Source organism: Ammospiza nelsoni, chromosome 4 (genome assembly GCF_027579445.1).
Source record: "Ammospiza nelsoni isolate bAmmNel1 chromosome 4, bAmmNel1.pri, whole genome shotgun sequence".
NCBI lineage: Eukaryota > Metazoa > Chordata > Aves > Passeriformes > Passerellidae > Ammospiza > Ammospiza nelsoni.
Genome location: NC_080636.1, coordinates 74509199 through 74530373, shown reverse-complemented (window position 1 = coordinate 74530373; position 21175 = coordinate 74509199). Strand labels below are relative to the sequence as shown.

The 21175-nt window shown below is 37.2% G+C and overlaps 1 protein-coding gene across 8 annotated transcripts in view; it reads right to left on the bottom strand.

The window, feature by feature from the left end:
* Positions 1-631: 631 nt before the first annotated feature.
* The window catches only part of CLCN3 (chloride voltage-gated channel 3), a 59357-nt gene continuing 38813 nt past the window's right edge, over positions 632-21175 (bottom strand). For 5 of the 8 annotated variants that reach the window (XM_059469821.1, XM_059469822.1, XM_059469820.1 and 2 more), the window contains 10 exons: positions 20529-20716; positions 19758-19880; positions 18257-18463; positions 17155-17235; positions 15589-16134; positions 11409-11595; positions 9718-10116; positions 7669-7885; positions 5326-5401; positions 632-3698 (listed from right to left, as the gene is read on the bottom strand). In XM_059469821.1, coding sequence (XP_059325804.1) covers positions 3540-3698; positions 5326-5401; positions 7669-7885; positions 9718-10116; positions 11409-11595; positions 15589-16134; positions 17155-17235; positions 18257-18463; positions 19758-19880; positions 20529-20716 — 2183 coding nt within the window. In that variant the 3' untranslated portion in view covers positions 632-3539. Of the gene's footprint in view, positions 3699-3955; positions 5402-7668; positions 7886-9717; positions 10117-11408; positions 11596-15588; positions 16135-17154; positions 17236-18256; positions 18464-19757; positions 19881-20528; positions 20717-21175 lie in introns of those variants that run through there. The other 3 variants (XM_059469825.1, XM_059469827.1, XM_059469824.1) reach the window with 2 other exon arrangements.

The window sequence follows — 21175 nt, the reverse complement described above, 5'->3', positions numbered from 1 at the left end:
AGGGGTTAATACATGAATAATGTAATGTGAATAATACTCCCTGATGGAGAAATCTGTTACAGCAGCTCCAACATGACTGATGTGCTGTGTAATAAACTGGGACAGACTGTTTAGCAGGGCCTGCCACACTCAAACAAGTAGTAATGGTTTTAACTAAAAAAGATTCAGACTAGATAGGGGGAATGCATGTTTTATTACAAGAATGGTGAAATATTGAAATGGTTGCCCAGAGGGGTGGTACCTGCCTCTCCCTCCAAGTGATCAGTGTCTGGGCGTCTGAGCAATGTGTCTCATGGAAGGTGTCCCTGCCCGTGACAAGAGGGTTAGAATGAGGTGATCTCTAAGGTCCCTTCCAGCCCAGGCCATTCTGTGATGTGCATGTCATCAGCAGATGGTTTTCAGACAATAAAAGGATCATCCACTTTTCACTTTAAATAAAATAAGTTTTAATTCTATAATTAGCTAGGCAATGCAAATACTGCATCTCCTACACTCTATTCTTTTTGACAAATATTCTTACTAGTTTTGTATGTAAAATTCCTAGCTGTTAATTTTCTCAGGGAAAATAAATGCAAAAATCAAGACAAATCTTGTTTGTGAAAAGGGTGAGAAAGTATGACAAAACAATAAATGGTCATACAGAAGTTTTTAATGCTTGATTAAATCATCACAGTACTGAGACTTTTTACTGTAATGATATGCAGTTCTACCACACTTATAAATAAAAACATTTAGATCAATATTAAATACAGCTCTAGGCAACATCACAGATTAACAAAGAATGCATTCTTCATGAACCAGTATCTGAATGATTTAAAAAATAAAAAAATGCTGACACTTTCCCCCTCCCATCCACCACCTTTTTTTTTTTTTAATTAGTATCTTGAGTAAGGCGCTGCAAGTTTCACGTTAGAAATTTTTGTTGCACAGCACAGGCACACGTACTTCATTAACAGAACCTCTACTGTATGTTTACCAGAAGACATTTTAAATGTCAACAGGGAAAGCTTAGCAGGTTAAGAGTAAACAGAGATGCACAATTTATGTGCAGCTCTGGGGATCCACACAGAAATGAAACACAGCAGGAGTGTGAACTGTATTTTAATTGAGACAGCAGTCTCTAGAATTAGGTGCAGGTTAATACAGTACACACAGCAACGTTTTACAGTAACACCAAACCAGGGCAGAGATTTCAAACTAATTTAAAGTGATTTTTGTATGTGTAGTGAGTTTGTATTCTTCCACTATAGAAAAAGAAATCAGACAACAGAAATCAGAGTCACAGACAACTTCCAGAGGTGCCTTCTGTAAATGGGCCTAATCCTGCTCTTTGTGAAGCTTCCTCTTCTTCAAGCTTATGTAATGTACCAGAGCAAATTTTTAACAACTAGCACTGACTTCACATGGAAGAGTACAGGTTGTTGTTGCCATGCTCCCATTTTTATGTAGCCCAATTCCCTGTTTCATTTCCAAACCTGTTTTTAATACAGGGCCTGATCACTGTGATCCCCCTGGCAAATTTCACTTTCTACAGGTTCCAGTTGCTGCTGGAACTGAGATGATAAAATGTAGATGGCAGTTTTTTACTAAGAAAAATAAGTTCAAATTCAACAGTGCACTTATTTAGGCACAGCCATTTTTGTGCAGCTCAGCCAAAAGTTCCAGAATTTTGGTTCATTCTGTTATTGTACTTAAGATAAAATCATACTGAGTACTTCCTGAATAAAGATGTTTGAGGTAACTGTGATGAATGCCTTAGAGAGATTTAAAATTGTTAGACTTTTAGTGTTTATATTCTTGCCATTTTTGCAGTCTTGTGAGCATAATAGTTAAAAGAAAGAAATTTTATCCAACCTCCTATTACAAAACATGATTTTTGTCAGCCAGATTTCATTTTCTTCCTAATTTAGGCTTATAGCATATTGCCATTCTTCTCTGCATGCAGTTCTGGTGACAGTCTGATAAAATGAATAGGAAACAAAACAATGTACTGTGAAGTTAGGGGTCTATCAGTTCACCTCCAAGTGTGTGTGTGTGTGTTGCTGCTGAATTTTAAAGTCCTGCCAAAGTTTCAAGTACTGGATTCAATTCTGCCCTGCTGTTCAGGTGTGACTACGTATAATTTACACCTTTATATACTTGGGAGAAAAGAAGAGTCAAAAGCAATTTAATAGCTGCTTTTTCCTATTACTTTTAAAACCCTACAGGTTTGGTTTTTTTTTTAAATAAAGCCCTACTATTACTGTTCCAGTTATCTGCCAGTAAAGAAAAAAGGAAATCCAAGCTAACGGCAGTGAGAGTTACATTTGAAAATGATCTTGCATGTATGTTGGATCATAAAGAAGCCATTTTCTTGAAACCCTTCATCTAGTTGTAAACATTTGCTAATCCTCCATTACTTGCAGAGGATTATGAATTATTCTATAAAATCACATTAAAAAGGTAATTAGTTATGTGAGATATTAACTGATTCATATTTAATAGATTTTTTAAATCCATACAAATATAAATAAAGAATGGTAAAACTTCAAGAAAAATAATATACATTTAGTGCAAATTATGAGTTACATTTCTTCCTACCATGTCAGCAGTGGAACGTCTTTTGTGGAGAAGAAAAAATAAAAATGACCATTCTCAAATTTTACAGGGGGGGAAAAGATCTCCAGTGTTGAAGCATGCATTTTTTTACCAGATACACGTATACAGAATTGTTCCAGCTCTTAAACTAGTAGAATAGCAGTATTTTTCCTTATACTGCACAACATTGGTATATATCATAGTGTGTTCAATAATACAAAAATTGCATAAGACCAGGTCACGTTATTGATATTTTCTGCAGCAAAACCAGTATTTTTCTTTAAAATACTGGTTTTACCTGGTTTTAGCTTTCTCATATCATGACAGCACACGGGTTGAAAGAAGTCTTGTGTGGTTCTTGGAAAGTATTACCTGTTCAACCTGGTTTTGTTGCAGTGCATCTGCACCGCCCCAAGCATTTTGTGATGTACGAACTTACACATTTAATGGCACAAGAAAAACCTCCCTTCTTGTGATCACACCTCAGTAACTCACAGTACATCTCAATATGAGAAACAACTGCTTCAAAAGGGCACACCAATTTTAAAGAGGCTTCGTTACGGCTCAGGAGAGAGAGAAATAAAGCTCTTCTGGAATGTAGAAAGGTGACGAGTAATAGTTAATACGTTTCATGAGTTAACACAACAGTTTTCAATGGTAAAAAGGGCAAGACCTTTCAGTCTCCACAAGATGGCTCAATTCAGAATGATCCCTCCAGAAACAGGGATTAATAACACATCTCTTCAATGCTGAAGTACCAGGCTGGGCTGGAGAACGGCGCCGCTTTGCACGGCTCACCCACTGCACTATCATGGCGGACCTGATGTCTCGGACGCATCCAGTGCAGGACAGCAGCTCTCCCTTCCCACACTCCCATCAGCTCCCCCAGACTGACTCCTGATTGCCAGCAGCACTGTTATGTAAAAACCCAGCTCGTCTCTGATTTTAGAAGTTTCCCCAGACTAAAGTGTTGTGCTATTCAACAAATGAACCTCCTCTTCCGTTTCCTCTCTCTCCTCAGCTATGGGTTTCAGTTGAACATTATGGAGGCGGGGTCTTGGTTTGCCGTCTGGGCCATATGACGGAGGATATCTTTTTTTGTTATAATGCCAAGGAGGCGCCTGAAAAGGATAAATGGAAGACTGGTATTAATCCAAGCAGGAAAATAATGAAGTAGAACAAATCTGTAGCCAAGTCCTTTTTGTTGACAGGAATAGAGCAAAAGTAAACAGCCTGATTTTCTTATTTAAACAGAAACATTTTATTTATCAAAATGTTGAGGAACCACCAGTTTGATAAAACACAGCAATGCTGAGACGCTGTATCAAATGGTCTCTGACAGCTGTAGTCCATTTTAATGAAATACAAGTCATACAAGTAGAGCCCATTACAATTTTTATTTAACTTTTTGTTTCTACAAAAATCAAATTTTCATTAGCATATGCCAACAAAAAAGTAACAAAGAGGGATAAAGAAAAGAGAGGTATGAAAAAGAAATGACAGTGATCCCACTTCATAAGAGAGGCATGTTCCAACCTAGCCATCAGAAGTGATGTACTGCTTGATGGCCCCAAATCAAACTCCCCTTCCCTCCTATTTTAAACAAGAAGGATCCTTCCAGTCTGACACACTGGCTCAGATTGAATGTATTCATAGGAGCACACTGTACTGGCCATGAAACTTTTGTAAAATAAACAACAGTTAATTTGTTTTTGGAGTTCATGGCTTAAGAAAAAAACAAACTGTGAATAATAAAATTTTCATTTTCCAATTTAGATACTGTGCTCTTATGACAGGGTTTTTAAAACTATAACTGCTAAACATCAAATAGAGTGAGACTGTCCAAAAGGATAATATCACAAGAGAAGCAAAGAGCAGAATGGATGAGCTGCTGCCCTTGTTATTCTGGTTAGTACATTTCAATTTGTCTTATTAAAGGACGCATGAAATACTTGTGAAATATTAGCATAAAATGAGAACATAATTAGCATGTTTTGCACAGAAGCAGCTAAACATGGTGGGTATGTTTAGTAGACATGGATCTAGCAACCCATGTCTAAATTAAGACTAAGTGTACCACCTATCTATCTAAGGGGTTAGTTCACAACATCATGGTTAAAATCATATCTAGATTGTGAAGTCAACAGACTACATAGTAGCAGGCCACTTGGTGGCTGGTATCACTGCACATTTTGTAAAGGATTACACTCACTGCTGTAGGTAACAGTGGCAGAATCACAGACTTTACATAAAATCACAGGACTTTGCTAAAAATATTTTTAAAAATTCATGTTAATAAAGGGAAGATCTAATGATGCATGCTTATCTCTTCTTCTCAAAAGATGTGATATTTGCTATTTAACAGCTATTTAAAGCTGTCCAAATCAGATAAAGAAATTGGCATATATGAAAACCTTAATTTGCATTAGGCAGGGAAAAAGTATTTCTAGCTGCGTGCCTTCCCACCTGGGGAATTCAAGAGATCAACCAGCAGGATGGATGTGATCTCATCAACACAAGTATCAGAAAGTTTACTTTCCTTTAATGTTGTGACTAACAGTATGTTCACATTTACAGCTTCTTTTCTACAAAAGGATTTTGCACATGTTGCTTTATGTTCAACACAAATTTTGAGCACAAGAAGATTTCATGGTTCAGCCGATACCATAAAAGCCCTGAACAGTTCACAAGTTTCATGCTTCCTGGCTTCTAATGTGTCTAATTATGAGATCTGATATATCTAATCACCAAGGGTTCGACGTGCTGCTTTAGTTGCTCGAGATGCTCTAATATGTTCTTCTTTGTGATGATCCCCAAGACAATCCTGCAACAGATTATGTTATGCTAATAACTGTGTGAAATCAAATGAAAAAAAAATTCTAATCATAATGGAAAAGGATTAGAGCAAACTGAAAAAGAAAAAAAAAAAAAAGAAATGGTTGCAGGAAAGCTAATGAGATAATTAAATGAGAATTTATTTGACAGTCAGTACCCTTTCCCAGATTTTGCTTTTTTCTCCCAAAATGCTGAACACAATTGGCTCTACAACCACCCCACAGCAGTATGTTTCTTGTATCAGGGTAGAAAAACTTTATCCCTTCACCCTAAATTCACATATTTTTGGGTTTTAAAGGTACTGAAACTAAAATCTACTTTGTATTTCCTTTGTTTAATAGTTATTTCTCCTCAGACATACAGATAATTATTGACATTTTAACAAGCCACAGCAGATAGAGTAATATCTGTGTAAAGTCATAGCAACTGAGGTTCAAAGCTGCCCTACAGAGCTGGGCTATCTGGTGGCCTTAGAAACAGACAAATTCAGACAAATTTCTTGTTCATGACAGGACAAATGAAGAGCAACTCCCTGGAATGGATATTCTGGTACAAATTTGGAGGAGTAAGGCTCAGTCTTCTCTCTGTCATCTGCACCAATTTCTGTACAATCCAGTCTGGACTGGAATAAGTATGTTGATGCAAGTCTTTAAACAGGTATATTCAGTTTGCAGGAAATCTGCCAGTGAAAATATAAAGTAGCCCTTGATGTCCACAAGGGTGTATGCCATCGCTAAACACCACTACTACTAGTATTTATGATCTGCTCTTCCTGTAATGGACAGTGTGCTTGTGGAATGTCACAAATTTGTAAACTGAAGTAGTATAAAATAAATATTAAAGCCATTCCTGCTACTTTATCATAAAATAGTTTAAAATTTATAGTAGAGCTTGACATAGTTTTGCACAATCAAGCTTTCTCTAGAAAAGATTTCAGCATCAATGTCAATGCTTGAGCACTCAACCACAACAGAAACTATGAAAAAAAAATCATAGTAATTATTTTTCAGTGAAGTTCTATTGATTCCAATTTCCCTCCCCAAACAAGAATAATTGCATGCCCAGACTAACTTCTACATGTCAGATTATTATGTCCTTTAGAAAGGCTTCTGGAAACACTACTTGCCATTCCATACAGAGATGCATTGAAGAAAAAAAAAATCAAAACAAAAAACAGACATGAGAACATTTAAATAAATTTGTTTTAAAATACATCTGAAAAAAAACCCCAACTTGGAAACCAACGAAATTTATAAATATTCGCTACATACAGCAGCAGTCCTTTTGCCCATAGAAAAACTAAGAAAGTCCCAGTCATTTCAGATTTCTTGTCCCAAGGACACTGATCAATCCTAAACATGTGAATGAGCAGACAACATTTCACTCCCCGGGTGCCTTAAAAGACATGCTAAAGGGAAAGCAAGATACTATGGTAGGAGCTTCAATGTTGCATGTCAAGTGTTTAATGCAAGAGACACAGAAAAGCAGAATGTTAAAGGAACAGCTGCACAGAAAAAGCTCATGTAAAAAAAAACAAGGAGCAGTTTAGATAAGAGGCAATTACAATGAACATTTAGTTTTCATGCTGGGGGCTGATTTATTTAGTAGATAATCACAGGACAACTCCCAGCAGTCTCATTTACAAACATTCTAAATCTTAAAACTATTTTCCTGAAATATTTTGAATTGTAGAAACAAAAGTTGCAGATTGAAGTTCCAGAACTAGCAGCAGTTTAGTTGTTAGTATTCCAAAAATCAAAAGCTTGCTGGTAATCCCCATCACTAGACTCCAGAAGAGATACTGACTAGATCATTTTCTGCTTTACTCTTTAAGAACCCAGTATTTGTAGATGTTCAGTAACTACTGATACATTGCACGTTGCCAGAACATAGATAATAACCAGGAAATACAGGCCTTAGACTCTGCAGAGCACAAGACTAAATTTCTGCAAGACGAGTTGCGTCTCCTCCACAAGCAAGTTGCACAGACCAAGCTTGTCTTTAAAAGAACATCATAAAATGACTGAAATCATCTGCCTGCTTACTTGAAATACAAGGAAGGCATAAGAATTTCAGAGAGGTGCTACAGCACAGCACATTCTTAATGAACAGCTGGGGTCCTCAGCTGCAATACCAAACCTACCATGGGTTCAAATACCATGATCCTGGTGAATATCCTGGTTCAAATACTCTGATCCTGGAAATGAAAACTGCTGTATCTAAAAAAATGCACAGCATTGCTGCCACTTTACTCACCCATTGTGTGTTACAAGGCACTGCCTCAGACCCAGCTTGCGGAAAATATCCACCACTATTTCCATTGGTGTGTGGTCTGTCACGGTGAAAGGGCTCATATCAAGGATGCTTCTGAGCTTCAAAGGTCGAGGGCTTTCTGCTGGAAGCGATGGGGTATGCTGGGCAAAACATACCCTGGAACTGCCAACAATCCCCTCCTGCTTCTTTCTAGCACTTTCTTTAAGAAAGACGGGGAAGGGGGAAAAACAGCAGAGGAAGAGGAATTTATATTCCTGGAGTAAGATGTTAATGCAGACATACAGCTCAATCAACAATACCAGGCTCTCGCATGTATTTCCACAGCCACTGCTTTATCCCCAGGAAGTGGTTGTGCAAAAATCACAAAAGCCATTTGCCATTCAGCTTTAGTCATTATTCAACTAATTGTCTTACTCAAATAAGTAACCTTTATTTACTATAAAGAGGTGGAAAGGCTAAAAAAGAACTACTCAGCTCCTGAAGAAACTGCCAGGGAAAAGTCAGTCTCAATTGACAGCCCCCTGAACTTTGTCCTAATACTCAACTTAAACCTCCCTCAGTACAACTGCATGCCATTCCCTCAGATCTTATCACAGAGCAGAGATCAGTGCCTGCCCCTCCCCTTGCCCTCATGAGGAAGTTGCAGACTGCAATGAGGTCTCCCTTCAGCCTTCCCCAGACTGAACAGACCAAGTGACTTCAGCCACTTCTCATATGGCTTTCCCCTCAAGGCCCTTCAGCATCCTTGTGGCTCTCCTTTGGATGATCTCTAATGGCTTTACAACTCTCTGATAATCTGGCACCAAAATTTGCACATAGGACTTGAGGTGAGGCCCAGAGCAGAGCAGAGCAGGACAATCCCCTCCCTTGCCTGGCTGGAGATGCAGTGCCTGATGCACCCCAGGACACACCTGGCCCTCCTGGCTGCCAGGGCACAGTGACTCTTACGACAGACACAACCCAAGACTAAGCAACTTTCACTGTATAATCCCAGCAGCTGAAATGAGTCTTAACTGTGAAAGCATTTTCTAAGAAGAATGTTCTGCTACTCCCCCATTTACTCAAGTTAAATGCAAACGTTAACTACTATGGTGTTGGTAATAATATCCAAGTTTTGTACATTCACATACATCCTATGTAATATAATGCCATGGTATACACAGTAGTAAAACCACAGGCAAAAATCTGACTGAAGCGAACAGTGTTCTGTTCACAAAAGATGTTTTAAAAGTTTCTGGAGACTTCTGTCCCTTTCTCAAGTGTCTTTGTTTAAGACATATGTATATATAAAAGAAAGTCGTTTAGGATGAAACTTGCATCACTTATTTCATGCACTAAATGTTACATTTTTATAACATTTTCTTACATAACACTGTGTTTCCTCCTTTGGTTATGATAGTAGCCTCAAAATCCACAGAATTTTTCTTGCCAGTGCAAAAAGCATTATCACAAGTATCACACAAGCACTAATAATATTCACACAGAAAGAGATGTTCCAAACAGAGCTTGTGTGCTCATGTGCCCAGGGACTAATTTCCCATTAATCAAACAGATTGAAAAACATAAACCTAAAATAATTAATATTGCACTTATATCTCCATAATACAACCTTGGTTGTTATAACAAAAGTAAAAAACACACTGTTAGAAAGAAATAGGATATACATTTAAAAATTACTTGGACAGTAATTCTCGCAGAATACTGATGGTCAAAATGAGAATTACTCAATTTTGAAGAATGTTACTATAGCATTACTCAAGGAAATGGAGTACTATCAAAAGCCTCAAAAAACTAAAAAATACCAAATTAGATAATGTTTTGACCTACGTGAGTATGACAACTTTTGTTTTTACAAGAGACAAAGAGATGAGGATTATCTTCATTTCAGAGCTGCTACTGAAGATACATTATCATATAGTTAAATCAACCTGAAGTGTAAAAACATACAGAGTAAATTCTATTTTAAATATAAAATAATATAAACCAATTTAAAGTGGTGTATATAATAATGCAATACTGAAAGTTAATTACCTATTGCAATAGTTAAATCTCTTCTTAGAGCAAAGCCCACAAGTCTCTGTGACTCCTTTGACATAATGACAGGAAAACCATTGTAGCTGGTTTCGTTGATCAGGGTTTCTATGTCTTCGACAGTCATATTGTCCTGGGTGAGAACTGCTAAAGGGGGGTCGCTCCGCCGGGGCCTCATCACATCAGCAGCCAGCGTCGTGTGAGTGAATTCTTCCTTGGCATCCAAGAAAGGATAGCCGTTCAGTCGGATGTGTGCCTCATAGATGCCTTCCCTACCAAAGGCATCTCCTACCCACTTACTGGTCATCACCGCAGCCATTAGGGGCACAATATATTCCAGCCCTCCTGTTAGCTCAAACACAATAACTACCAGGGACACTGTCATCCTTGTCACGCCACCTGCAAGGAAAATGACAGCCAGTAACATCTGAGTATCAGATAACAATGATTTTAGAATTTTGTGCCTGCCGGTTGAGACCTACAAACGTAACTTTGACATGAAAGGTCATCTGACAAACGTCCTTCTGTGTAATACCAACAGAAGCAGACAGAGAAAATTAACACAGACCTTCAAGAAGTGAAAAAGAGAGTTTTAGGGAAAATTCATAGAAAGGGAGGTAATAAAGGGAACTGGAAAATATGTACAGTTATTTAACGTAAGCTAAGAACAAAACTCTGTATATCTCCATACCACATCAGGGTTAAAAGTACTGTGAAATGCAAGGAAATCCAGTGATGTAAGAATTTGAAAAAATAATGGAACTAATGCAAAAATGTCATAGGTAGCAAACCAACAGCTATGCTGTCCAAAGGATTAGGAATTTAATGCTGTTGCTTAATCATAAAAACTAAACAGAATTATGAGCTGATGAAAAGAAATCTCTTTCTTGGACAACAGAAGACAGGGATTATACTTCTCTTTTGTTATTATTTAAAATAATTTTTTTCTGATAAGGTTTCTGATGCTATATCTTCATTTAATAAAATAATATGAACTGTCTTTCAATTCAATCAAGAGTGATTCAATTTGCACTATTAAAAACCAGAACAACCTCTCCAAAACCTAAATTTGTATCACTAGTTTGATTGCCCAAACATAATTTTCCTTAAAGAAAAGTTCTACTTCTTGCATAATCTGTCCTAAGAGTTTTTAAGTTTAATTTCTAAGGCCACTAAGTTATAAATAAGGACAAGTTTAGGTCCACAATTTAAGCCTCTTTCCATGAAGCTGATTATCAACAATTAGATTTGATAAAAATACCTTACACACGTCTAAAACTTTTGTTTGGAAAATGAATTTCAAGAACAATTTTTTGCAATTCATGTAGATGTGGCAGCTGATCACACCACTTCCTTCTAATAATAACCATACTTGACACTGTAAATGCTCTACTTCATACATTTCAAGGAACTGATTTCTCTGACCAATGTAGTGATGACATCTCTCGATACCAAAAAGAGAAAGCAAACACTACTAAAATTCTCCTATTTCTCATAAATTTAGATTTCACATTATTTCTCAGATCACAAGGATTTGAGGGTCTTGTGTAGAGATGTGAAAGTATTATTCTGGAGGGAAGACCCTATAAACAGGTGTTCCAAAACTGCACAAGTTTATGTCTCCTTTCATTTTTTAATAATTATTTTGCTATATGAAGAAACCAGATACTTATTTGTTATATTTTATTTACCTAAGCATGCAGCAGCACCAACCATGGCATAAAGACCAGGTGTAATACAGTCAGCTCCAACTTCACACCACTCCTTGAAAATGAACCAGTCATGATGGTAGTAAGCCAGCTGCTCCACTGCAATTCCTACAATCCTTCCTGCTATTGCTCCAATTGCCATACTAGGTATGAACAACCCAGATGGAACCTGCAACAAAAACAGAACTGTTGGCATGCTGCTGGGAACATACCTGACACATGACTTAAAAACTGATTTTCTGTATTTTTTTTCTGAAAGAGATGCAAATACTCCAACTGTCACATTAAAACAATGGTAAGTGACCTTGGAAGGTTAGTAGATAGAATTCTATTGATATCTTTGATTCACCTGATTAGGAGAAACCACTTTATGAGCATGTTTGTTTATATCTTACTGTGTTTAAGAGAAAATCTACCACCAATACAGGACCAAGAACTAGACACAGTGCCAATAGCACAATTCTCTACCCTGTGCATGTCTAGTGTGAACTGTGCTAATCATAAAGGACAAAGTTCCTTATCATTTCCTGTCTCCCTTATTCCTTCACGTTCCTCAGAGTCAACATTCACTTACTAAAGAAGGACTGCCTTCCTAAACTGCTTCCTGACACTGCTATAAATTAACTAAACAGGTGAGTTTTAAAAGAGGCCTTGTACTATTTTTGCTGTTTCCTGTAGAAATGAGTGCATATAGACTGCTAAACACACCAAGAGAGAAAAAGGCAAGATAATCCCCACTGCAAAAAGTAGGTAACACAATAGCTTAAAGAAGAAAGAAGCTCCTACTGTCAGCTTAGTTACTTAAAATGTTTTTCTGCTACTAACTAAAGCCTTGTCACAAACCATGGCTTAGTAAAATATTAGTGTAAACTTCCTTTTATCAGCAGTTTCACATGAAGAAACTACTGTACATCTTTTCTTCGCCTTACGAAGCCAATCTTTCCAAAAAACATACTGGCATCTAAATGTCTCATTAAACTGTAAATGCCTGCTGCTTCTCCTCACAGCAGTTGTTAACATCAAGATATTTTATACTGTGACTGAGGTACAGATATAACTACAAAAAAGGAGCAGAATTTTTACTTTGTCTAAATGCATCTCATCCCATCTTGATGAAATAACTTAATTAATTGTAACAGGACACATCATGTAATTTTTATTGTACTGTCCAGCTGTGAAATTTAAGTACTGTGGAATTCCAAACTATAAATTTTGGTGTGGTATTCAATAGCTGTTACAGAAATGTATTTCAGAATTGTTGTTGTTAGTGTTATTGTATTTTGTCTGTATTTATGGTTGCAAAGATTTCTATCAACAAAAGAAAAGCAAACATAGCTTATAATTATTATTACTTTGTATTTTGTCAATATTTGTGTGTGCAAAGATGATTTCTAACCAAGAAACCAAGGGAAAACTTTGTGTTAGACAGTCAGCAGCATGGGTTTTGAGAAAAAGTTTAATAATCCTTAATTCCTATACTGAATTACCTAATATTTCAGTGTTTACAGAGGTAATATTCAATGTTTTCATTTTAGTATTTTAGTCTAGTATTCAAATTGTGCATTTATACCACTACTGTTATTACACATAATTAATTATGCATCTAAGCCCCGTCCTAACTGCTAAAATAATTTTTTTTCCTGTGTGAAATTCTTCCTCAGTGAACAGTGCAACAGTACCCTGACAAAATCCCATATTTCCAACATAAAAGTAACTAAATAAACTACTGAAACTGCCTCAGATCCTACTGTGCTAGCAGTATGCAATAGAAACTCAGTCTCCATGTGGAAATTGCATCCAAATTATTTCTGGTCCTTTGGTAATATAACTTTTTATGCACTAGCTCCTTCTCTTCTTTCCACCATATGTGGGTAATGGTTACAAGTCTAACTGTAATTATGATTTTACAGGTCCATTTGTTTGCATAAGCCTGTGAATCACAAATCACAAAGGGGAGAGGAATCTTCCCAGAGAAGTAGCAAGGGAAAACAGCTACGTTTTCCCTCTTCTCAGCTTTCTTCTCTGGGACAAGCTTAAATTACACTCCAGAGGAAAAGATTTGCTCTGTGTCATCTTTGGAAGAAGCAAGGATTAGGATCCACCCCTTTGGTGGATCTGCCACCACACTGCCAGCGTGTACCAGTCATGTTCTGAGGCAAAACTGTAACTGCTTCCCACCTGTTGATCAGCATTTAGACACAGTAATGAGTCTACTGATAAAACAGTACAGTATAGGTGCAAAAGCATGAAAGAAAAAAACAAAACAAAACAAAACAAATGCTGCCATATCAGCCTCCTAGTAATGCATCTCCACAGCAGTACTAGCAGCAGGAAACCCTTTGCCTCACTGGCAGCAGCTGGGTAGCTTTGCTCACCTCACAGGAAAGCAGTTCCTATGGGGAAGATGTGTGCACGCAGATGGCTACAGCTCCAGGAATAAAAAAGGACCTGGAGAGCCCAGAGGATCTCTTATAATTATTTAAATGACAGTGTAATATTATTTCTTCTCTTTTTTTTCCCTTCTATTTTGAATTTGCTTATTTTATAGAGATAAAGCCTAAACCAAATAAATATCTTTAAAGTAACATCAACTTCTCCAGATCCTGGCTGACATTGTAACTAACCACATGCTTTAAAGCATCCAAGAAATAAACATAGCCCAGCTCCATCAATGACAGCAACATAACTCCTTGCCTATTGGCAGAGTAATAAATATATTGTCACAGCTTCACAAAAATATTTCCACATGCTGAAATTCTGAGAAAATGAACCAAACCCAAATGAAGTATAAGCTCTGCCATTCTGTAAAGCAGTGAATTCTATCCAGTATGCAGTGTGACCTTGTGGTGGTAACCCCATGTCAAAGAGCCAGATGCACATAAACATGTGAATGGCAAAGTAATCTCCCAGATATAAATGAAACCCAGTAAGTGAATACAAAACTAAACAGACTGAAGTGGTCACATCACACAACAGTGCCTGAATTACGGACCTAAGGAAGACTAGCTTTTGAAACACACACTCTCGAGATTCCTCTCACCCACCAACCAACATACAGAACATAACTTCAAATAACAACCTGCAACATCATCTAAAATATCGAAACATGAGAAACACAACGTGATGTTACTGTTCTGTCAGTTACAGAATAGTTGAGGTTGAAGATGACTGCCCCAGACTGTCTGCCCCTGCTCAAGCAGGGTCACCTCAGCAAGTTGCTCGGGCTTGCAACCAGTCAAGGTCTGAGTACTTCCAAGGCTGTTCTCTGCACAGCATATTCCAATGACCAAACACCCTTATAGAAAGGAAGTGTTTCCTTATGCACACTGTTACATGGAACAGCAACTTACACTGAAAAGTTAAGGCAAATTGAAACACAAATCTTGCTTAGTGAACATTCTACAGGAAGTTTTCATTAAGGCACATTTGATTATGATGTATTTGCAAAAAAAATGAAGGGAGCCTGACAAGACAGAAAATGATGAAGGCGTGACAGTTACACATTATCACTCAGAAAACAGCCACAGACTGGGGAGAAGCTAAAGCCACCTCCAAAACAGATCTATCAAACAACTGGGAAAAACAAAAATGATGCTGTTTGTAATGGAGATGAAATTTTCTTTACAGTCACATGAACAAAACCCACTTTCTCATCACAGGATGCAGTACTGGAAAATACAGAAGAAATCAACATGGTCTCCTTTTAACATCTGTAGTAATTAGATTTATGTGAACAATGAGGAGAGTGGATATAAGAATTACCACCAATGAGTAGTGTAAAGGGTACAGTCTGTTCTTCTTCCAAGTAACAGGAAGACTAGGGAATCTGAGTGGTTATGCTCAAACTTTGCTCTTGGAAATTTTAGAATCATCCCTTATTGCTGAATCAGGCCCATACAAACAGACATCCATCCACAAAGTTACTGCTCCCTACTGCATTTAGCACATTTCTATTCAGCTGAACAAAGGATTATTCTGAATTTAATTAAAGTTATTACTGTTTGCTACAGGACTTCCTTACTAACTAAAAGGAAAAAGACCTCTTTTTAAAAGAAATAACATAAAAAAATAAACAAAGCTTCTAGCCTTGAGAGATGGGAAATGAGAAAGGCAATAATTAAATGATGACAGCAGATAAGAGAGCTACTGCATTCACACTTACCTTGATACCAAAAGTGAAGACTGTCATGATAATTTTAAATATGAGTGCTAAACACAACTGCCATATAGCTGAATAGACTCCAGTGCCTGCTGGGCGGTCAGGAATATCATCTACAATTTTGCTTGCGTTCATATCATTTCTGTAGTCACACAGCGAGGAGGATTCCAATGGCCCACAGTCTGTGAAGAGCTCCTTAATAAGCTCACTGGTGTTTAGCCTTGTGTATGGATTAGGAAATGCAATCACAGCTGTTATTGCTGCAACAATAATAACCTCCAGGACAGGATATTTCCCAAATTTTGTAGATTTGCGTCGACGACACCATGCAATATTTGCTCGGATGAAAAATGCTCCCCAGAGCCCACCAAATACTCCCAGAAGAATAAAAGGAAGCAGTTCAAAAAGGTACCAAGGAGTGTGATATTCCACATAAAAAAGGACTAGGCGGCTATTACCAAAAGGATTGATGGACCTTAGAACAAATGCAGCTACTAAAGCAGCAAAAAATGATCTCCATAAAGTTTTCAGTGGGAAATAGTAACTGACCTGCAAAAGACATTACATGAGAATTATTAGTGATTCAATTAAAGGCTTCTGCATGTGTTAGAATACTGCTGCTCACATGGTATAAGCTAAAAAAGCTGCTCTGCTTTGTGTCTCTTACTAGCCTTCAGGAGAACCAGTGTGTACTAGCTGTACTCTCAGATTTCCTGCTAATATTTTCATCTCCTTTCAATCTCTATTGAAAGGTTTATGTGTTATTTTTAAGATGTATGATTAAAACTAACAAAAAAAATTAAAAAGCCTCAAAACAGAACATGCAAATTTATTTTTTAAGCCCCACATAGCCTGATTTGAATTTTAAGAGTTTTCTTCTTCATTTTCTGGCAACAGAGGAAGTCTTCAAAATACCCTAACAACATAACAAAATTATACATGAAAGAAATATCTTCCCTACTTTACAATTCAGGGATTTTTAGGGCTTTAATTGTCTTTAAAAATACCAATAACAGAAATAACATTCTTACATATTTTGAAAATTACAATTAAAACTAATTCAGCATAAAACATTTTTTGGAGAAGTTCCTAGCTTAGGAGCTAAGTTTTATAGTATATTTGCCCTTTTAATAATTATCATCTTTTTGTTAATTATCATATAATTGTGTTTAGTGTCTGAAGCTTTAAGTATTGGTTAAAACTTGCTTTACAAAACTGTCAATAAGTCTTGAAAGCCTTTTTCAAAAATTAAGAGCCCCATATATTTTTTCCAGAATAAACTCCTAGACTGAAAAGCTGCTGTGTCTTTATCTGTATGTAAACTGTAGTTATTAACAGACTTGGCCCTTTTCCAGAATAAAATAACTGAGAATAAAGTAAGGCTGACATTCATTTAAAAAAAATATATCTTCAGGAGTTTGCTGGTAACAGGACTCTTGGCTTTGAAATATGGGTCAAAAAATAATTTCCTTCTTAGAAGAGACTCCATAGCTTAAAGGAGTCAGAAATTATTTAAAGTAACAGAGATTTTTTCAAACATTTATTCTTCAATGCCATCTCTTGACATACCTCCTCCAGACTGAAAAGGACTCCACCAATTGGGGCACCAAAGGCTACAGAAACTCCTGCTGCTGAGGCAGCTGACAACACCTGGAAAACAATAAAGGTGAGGGGTTTGTCACAGTCTATGTTGTAAACATGAACAACAAAATCTCACTATAGCTACAAGCCAAGTTTGCTCATGATAGGGCAGAGCAGATGCATGGCAGAGCAGATCTTCACCCTGCAGCCCTGGCAAGCTCCTGGCAAGAGCCATGGGCTGTGAGCAGGAGCCCAAGCAGGAGCAGGTTTCTTGCAAGCACAGCAGCCTGTGGGTGAACCAGGCTGGGCAGTCCTGAATGGCCGTACCCTGCAGAAAGGACCCATGCTGAAGATATTTGTGAAGGACTGTTTCCCATGGGTGGGGGCCCACCCTGGAGCAGAGAATGAGTATCAAGAGGAAGGAGCAGCAGAGACACAGTATTCCCTTGTGCCACTTTGGGATAGAAGAGTTAGGAGTGAAACTGAGCCTTTCTAGAAGGGACAGTGGGGGCAAGATACATTTAGCTTTGTTTTCATTTCTCGCCAGTCTACTGTTGGCAGTCAAGGAACTTTCCTCAGGTCTGGTCTGTAATGGTAACTGGTGAGCAATCTCCCAGTCCTCATCTTGACCTCTGAGCTTTTCATCTTACTCTCTCCTGCTGTCCTGCCAACTCAGAAGGGTGAGAGAACTGCTTGGCCGGCACCAAGTCGAACCCACCACACTCGTTAACAACAGCGAACTGAAACAGGGCACAGAACACTGCTGTCACCAGGAACACTTTGTTCATGGGTTCAGATACTCTGCTGTCCTCACCACTGAAGACACCCATCACTTACCAAAGTTTAGAGACAAGCACAGAAAGAATTTAAATAAAACCAAACGGTCTCTGAAGGGGAGACCATTCCAGAGTGGACACCAAACTGACTCTGCCATAGAAATTATTTACCTGTCAGAATGCTGGGGATAATACATTGTTTTTAACATAATAAATAACAATTGATAATCACTAAACATTGTCCAAGAGAACAAAGATCAATGTAAATGCACCAATATTCAATATATTCTAGAAATGATTTTTCAAGAACTTACCTCTCTTTTTTTAGCTTCATTTGTACTGTATTTTGGAAAGAGGTAGGAAAAAATATTCCCACAGCAGCAGGCAACATGTACCAAAGGACCCTCTTTTCCTAAACTTAAACCTGATGCAACAGCCAAGACTAAAGTAATTGTTTTTATCATCAAAGTCCACTTCCCCAAGTAACCTCTGATGATGAAGCCACTCAAAATAGTTTTTATCTGGAAGAAATAAAAAAATCTGTTACTGCATTCTTCAATTTTCAGAAAATAATTCATCCTTTAATTTTAGCTGCAGAACTTCAAAGCCAGCCGTTTCAAACTACTAACTCTGTCATACTTTAAAACATGTATCATTCAGACTGCCACACTAGGTCTATCTGCTTGCCAGAAGCTTTTCATTGACAACTTACTCTAAAACACTGGGTAATAACATACAACTACAGTACAAATTACATTTAGTAGAAAATTAATCTGCAGCAGCTTCTTAAGATTGGATGAATCAGTTTATGATGTAAATTATGTAAAAAGGCAGAAAATTTCTAAAGGAAAAATAAATCTGCAAAAACCATACTCAAGATCAGTCTATTGTAGCAGTATCCCAACTTGCACCAATATCACCCCTGTTTTCTCTTTGTGTTTTACCATCACTACATAAAAATCAACAGTAGATTTCTTCACATAAAAATGGAAAAGATCAGCCTATGTCCACCAGAAAAATCTGTCACTTGCCAAAGGTATTACTGTGCTTAAAAATGCTATATTATAAGCCTGGAAAATATGCCCATGCAGAGTAAATAATACACAGCTACCATATCACAACATGTCCATAAATAGGATGTACATTAAACACTGGGCAGCTGTGTCTGGAAAGTAAACACAGCTAGATTTGAAAACCAATTTAAGATGAAATTTCTTCTGGAACAATGGCACAGAACTACTCCAGGCTTAAACAGAGGTAGATAAAAAATATTTACAGAAAAACTGAAGAAGTGAGACTGACAAGATTGATTTGACTTTGGATTTTTCTCTCCCATTTTGTGGATAGTAGCAGACAGCAATTGTAAACAGTGAGTTTTTGAGGATACTACACATTTCATATTGTGACTGTTCATTGGTTTGTGCTAGTTAAGGCAGCTAAAGGCATTGTAACAAAAGATTGATTGCTCTATCAAAATTGTGTCAATGTATCACTGCTCTCTTATCACCACAGGGAGGGTGTGGACGAGGGGAGGTTTGAAATCATTTTTCAGAAGCATACTAATCCAAACGGGTCCTTAAAAAGTGGTCCCAACAGAAGCAAAATTTACTAACTCAGGCGATTCTTTAAAGTTTGGGGTATTTTCTCAGAAACAATTAGCAAAATTACCATGTTTGCAGTTTGAATATTGTATTACTATATTTCTTCAAAGACACAGGGTGCTTCCTCTTGCCTTTCCCCTGACTCATTAAGGCAGCAGTAATCTACACATTAATATGAAACACCTATAATATATATATATTAGTTAGACCTCACCTCAGGTATCCCTGAGCCACAGGCGTAGGGAGCAAATACCTTCACCAGAGAAACTGCTAAGAAGGCAAAGCTCAAAGCCCAGAAAATGTACATGATGTAGTTCATTATGTATGAACCTGGACCCTAAAAGCAAACACAAAATGTCAGAAAATAGGTTTGACATAAGAGCAAAATCACTACTTAAAATAATCCAGAAGTACTTCTGCTGCAAGTACATGAATACACATACTTTGAGGCACAGTAATTATTGCCAAGAGAGAGTTTTGTTTGAAAAGCATGAAGCCACAACACTTGCACATTAGCACAGACTTATAAAAGGTACAAAGTGTTCTAACACTTCCTCTTGAAAAGAAAAAATAAACATTGAACAGGTATATTTTTAATAGCTAACAGCTGCTAAAATCTAGTGAATATTGAGTAAATCTTCCTTATTTAAAAAATGTAATAGAAAAAAAATCAAGCAAATCTATTCTTAGTTATCAGAGAATACCATAGATGGATATTTATATACAGCTATTATCAGGAATAGAAACTCTTGTGCTATCAACAGCTCTATATTGTCATAACTTCCTTACATTTGCAATACTCCAAGCTCCCTTGCAATTCATGAAATACACATTTTTTACACTATAATCTAGTAATCAATTCAAATGCTGAAAAATGGCACAGACAGTAGAATCTAAATTCATGTTTAGAATCCTAACCTTAAGACCATTATTTTTTATCCCTACTCAGCCAAGCTGTTGAACAAGACCATCAAAGAATACTCACTTCTGCTTGCCCGATTATTAGCTCTGCCCATGTTTTCCACTGCGGACATTTATCTCTCTCTTCAAATGTGGTCTCATTTGAACCCCAACAACACTGCTCATGGTTAAACCACAAAGCACTAAGGCAAATGCCTTCCTTCAAGTCAGTCATCCAGTCAGCAGCTATGTCAATTAACCCTGCCAATGCCCCTGTTGTAGAAACAGTTTTGTATTAATGTTCTGGTAAACAGAAATAACACACACGGCTAAAATGAAGGAATGTGCTCGTATTAACTGAAGTATTAGGTATTAACTTAATTAAATGAATATTTAATATACTACTGATTTTCAGGATTATATCCTGTTTTTTGTTATGGTAAGACTAATACTTGCTGAAGAATTAAGTACTTTGTATATTTCCCAAGTTACATGAGATTTTTTTTGCCTTTATTTTCCGTATACCACAGTTCTCCAACAGTCCACTGAAACCAAGGAGTTAAGAGTAGAAAGTGAACTGTTACTTTTTTGTGATGAAGTAGTTATACAGCATCAAGCCTGCTGGAAAGAGATGGGATTCACCTGTCTAAAAGGTGGAAAAGGATTCTAGTCTATGTGTTGTCAAGTCAAAAGCAGTACTTCAGTAGAACAGAATTTTAACCAAATTATTAA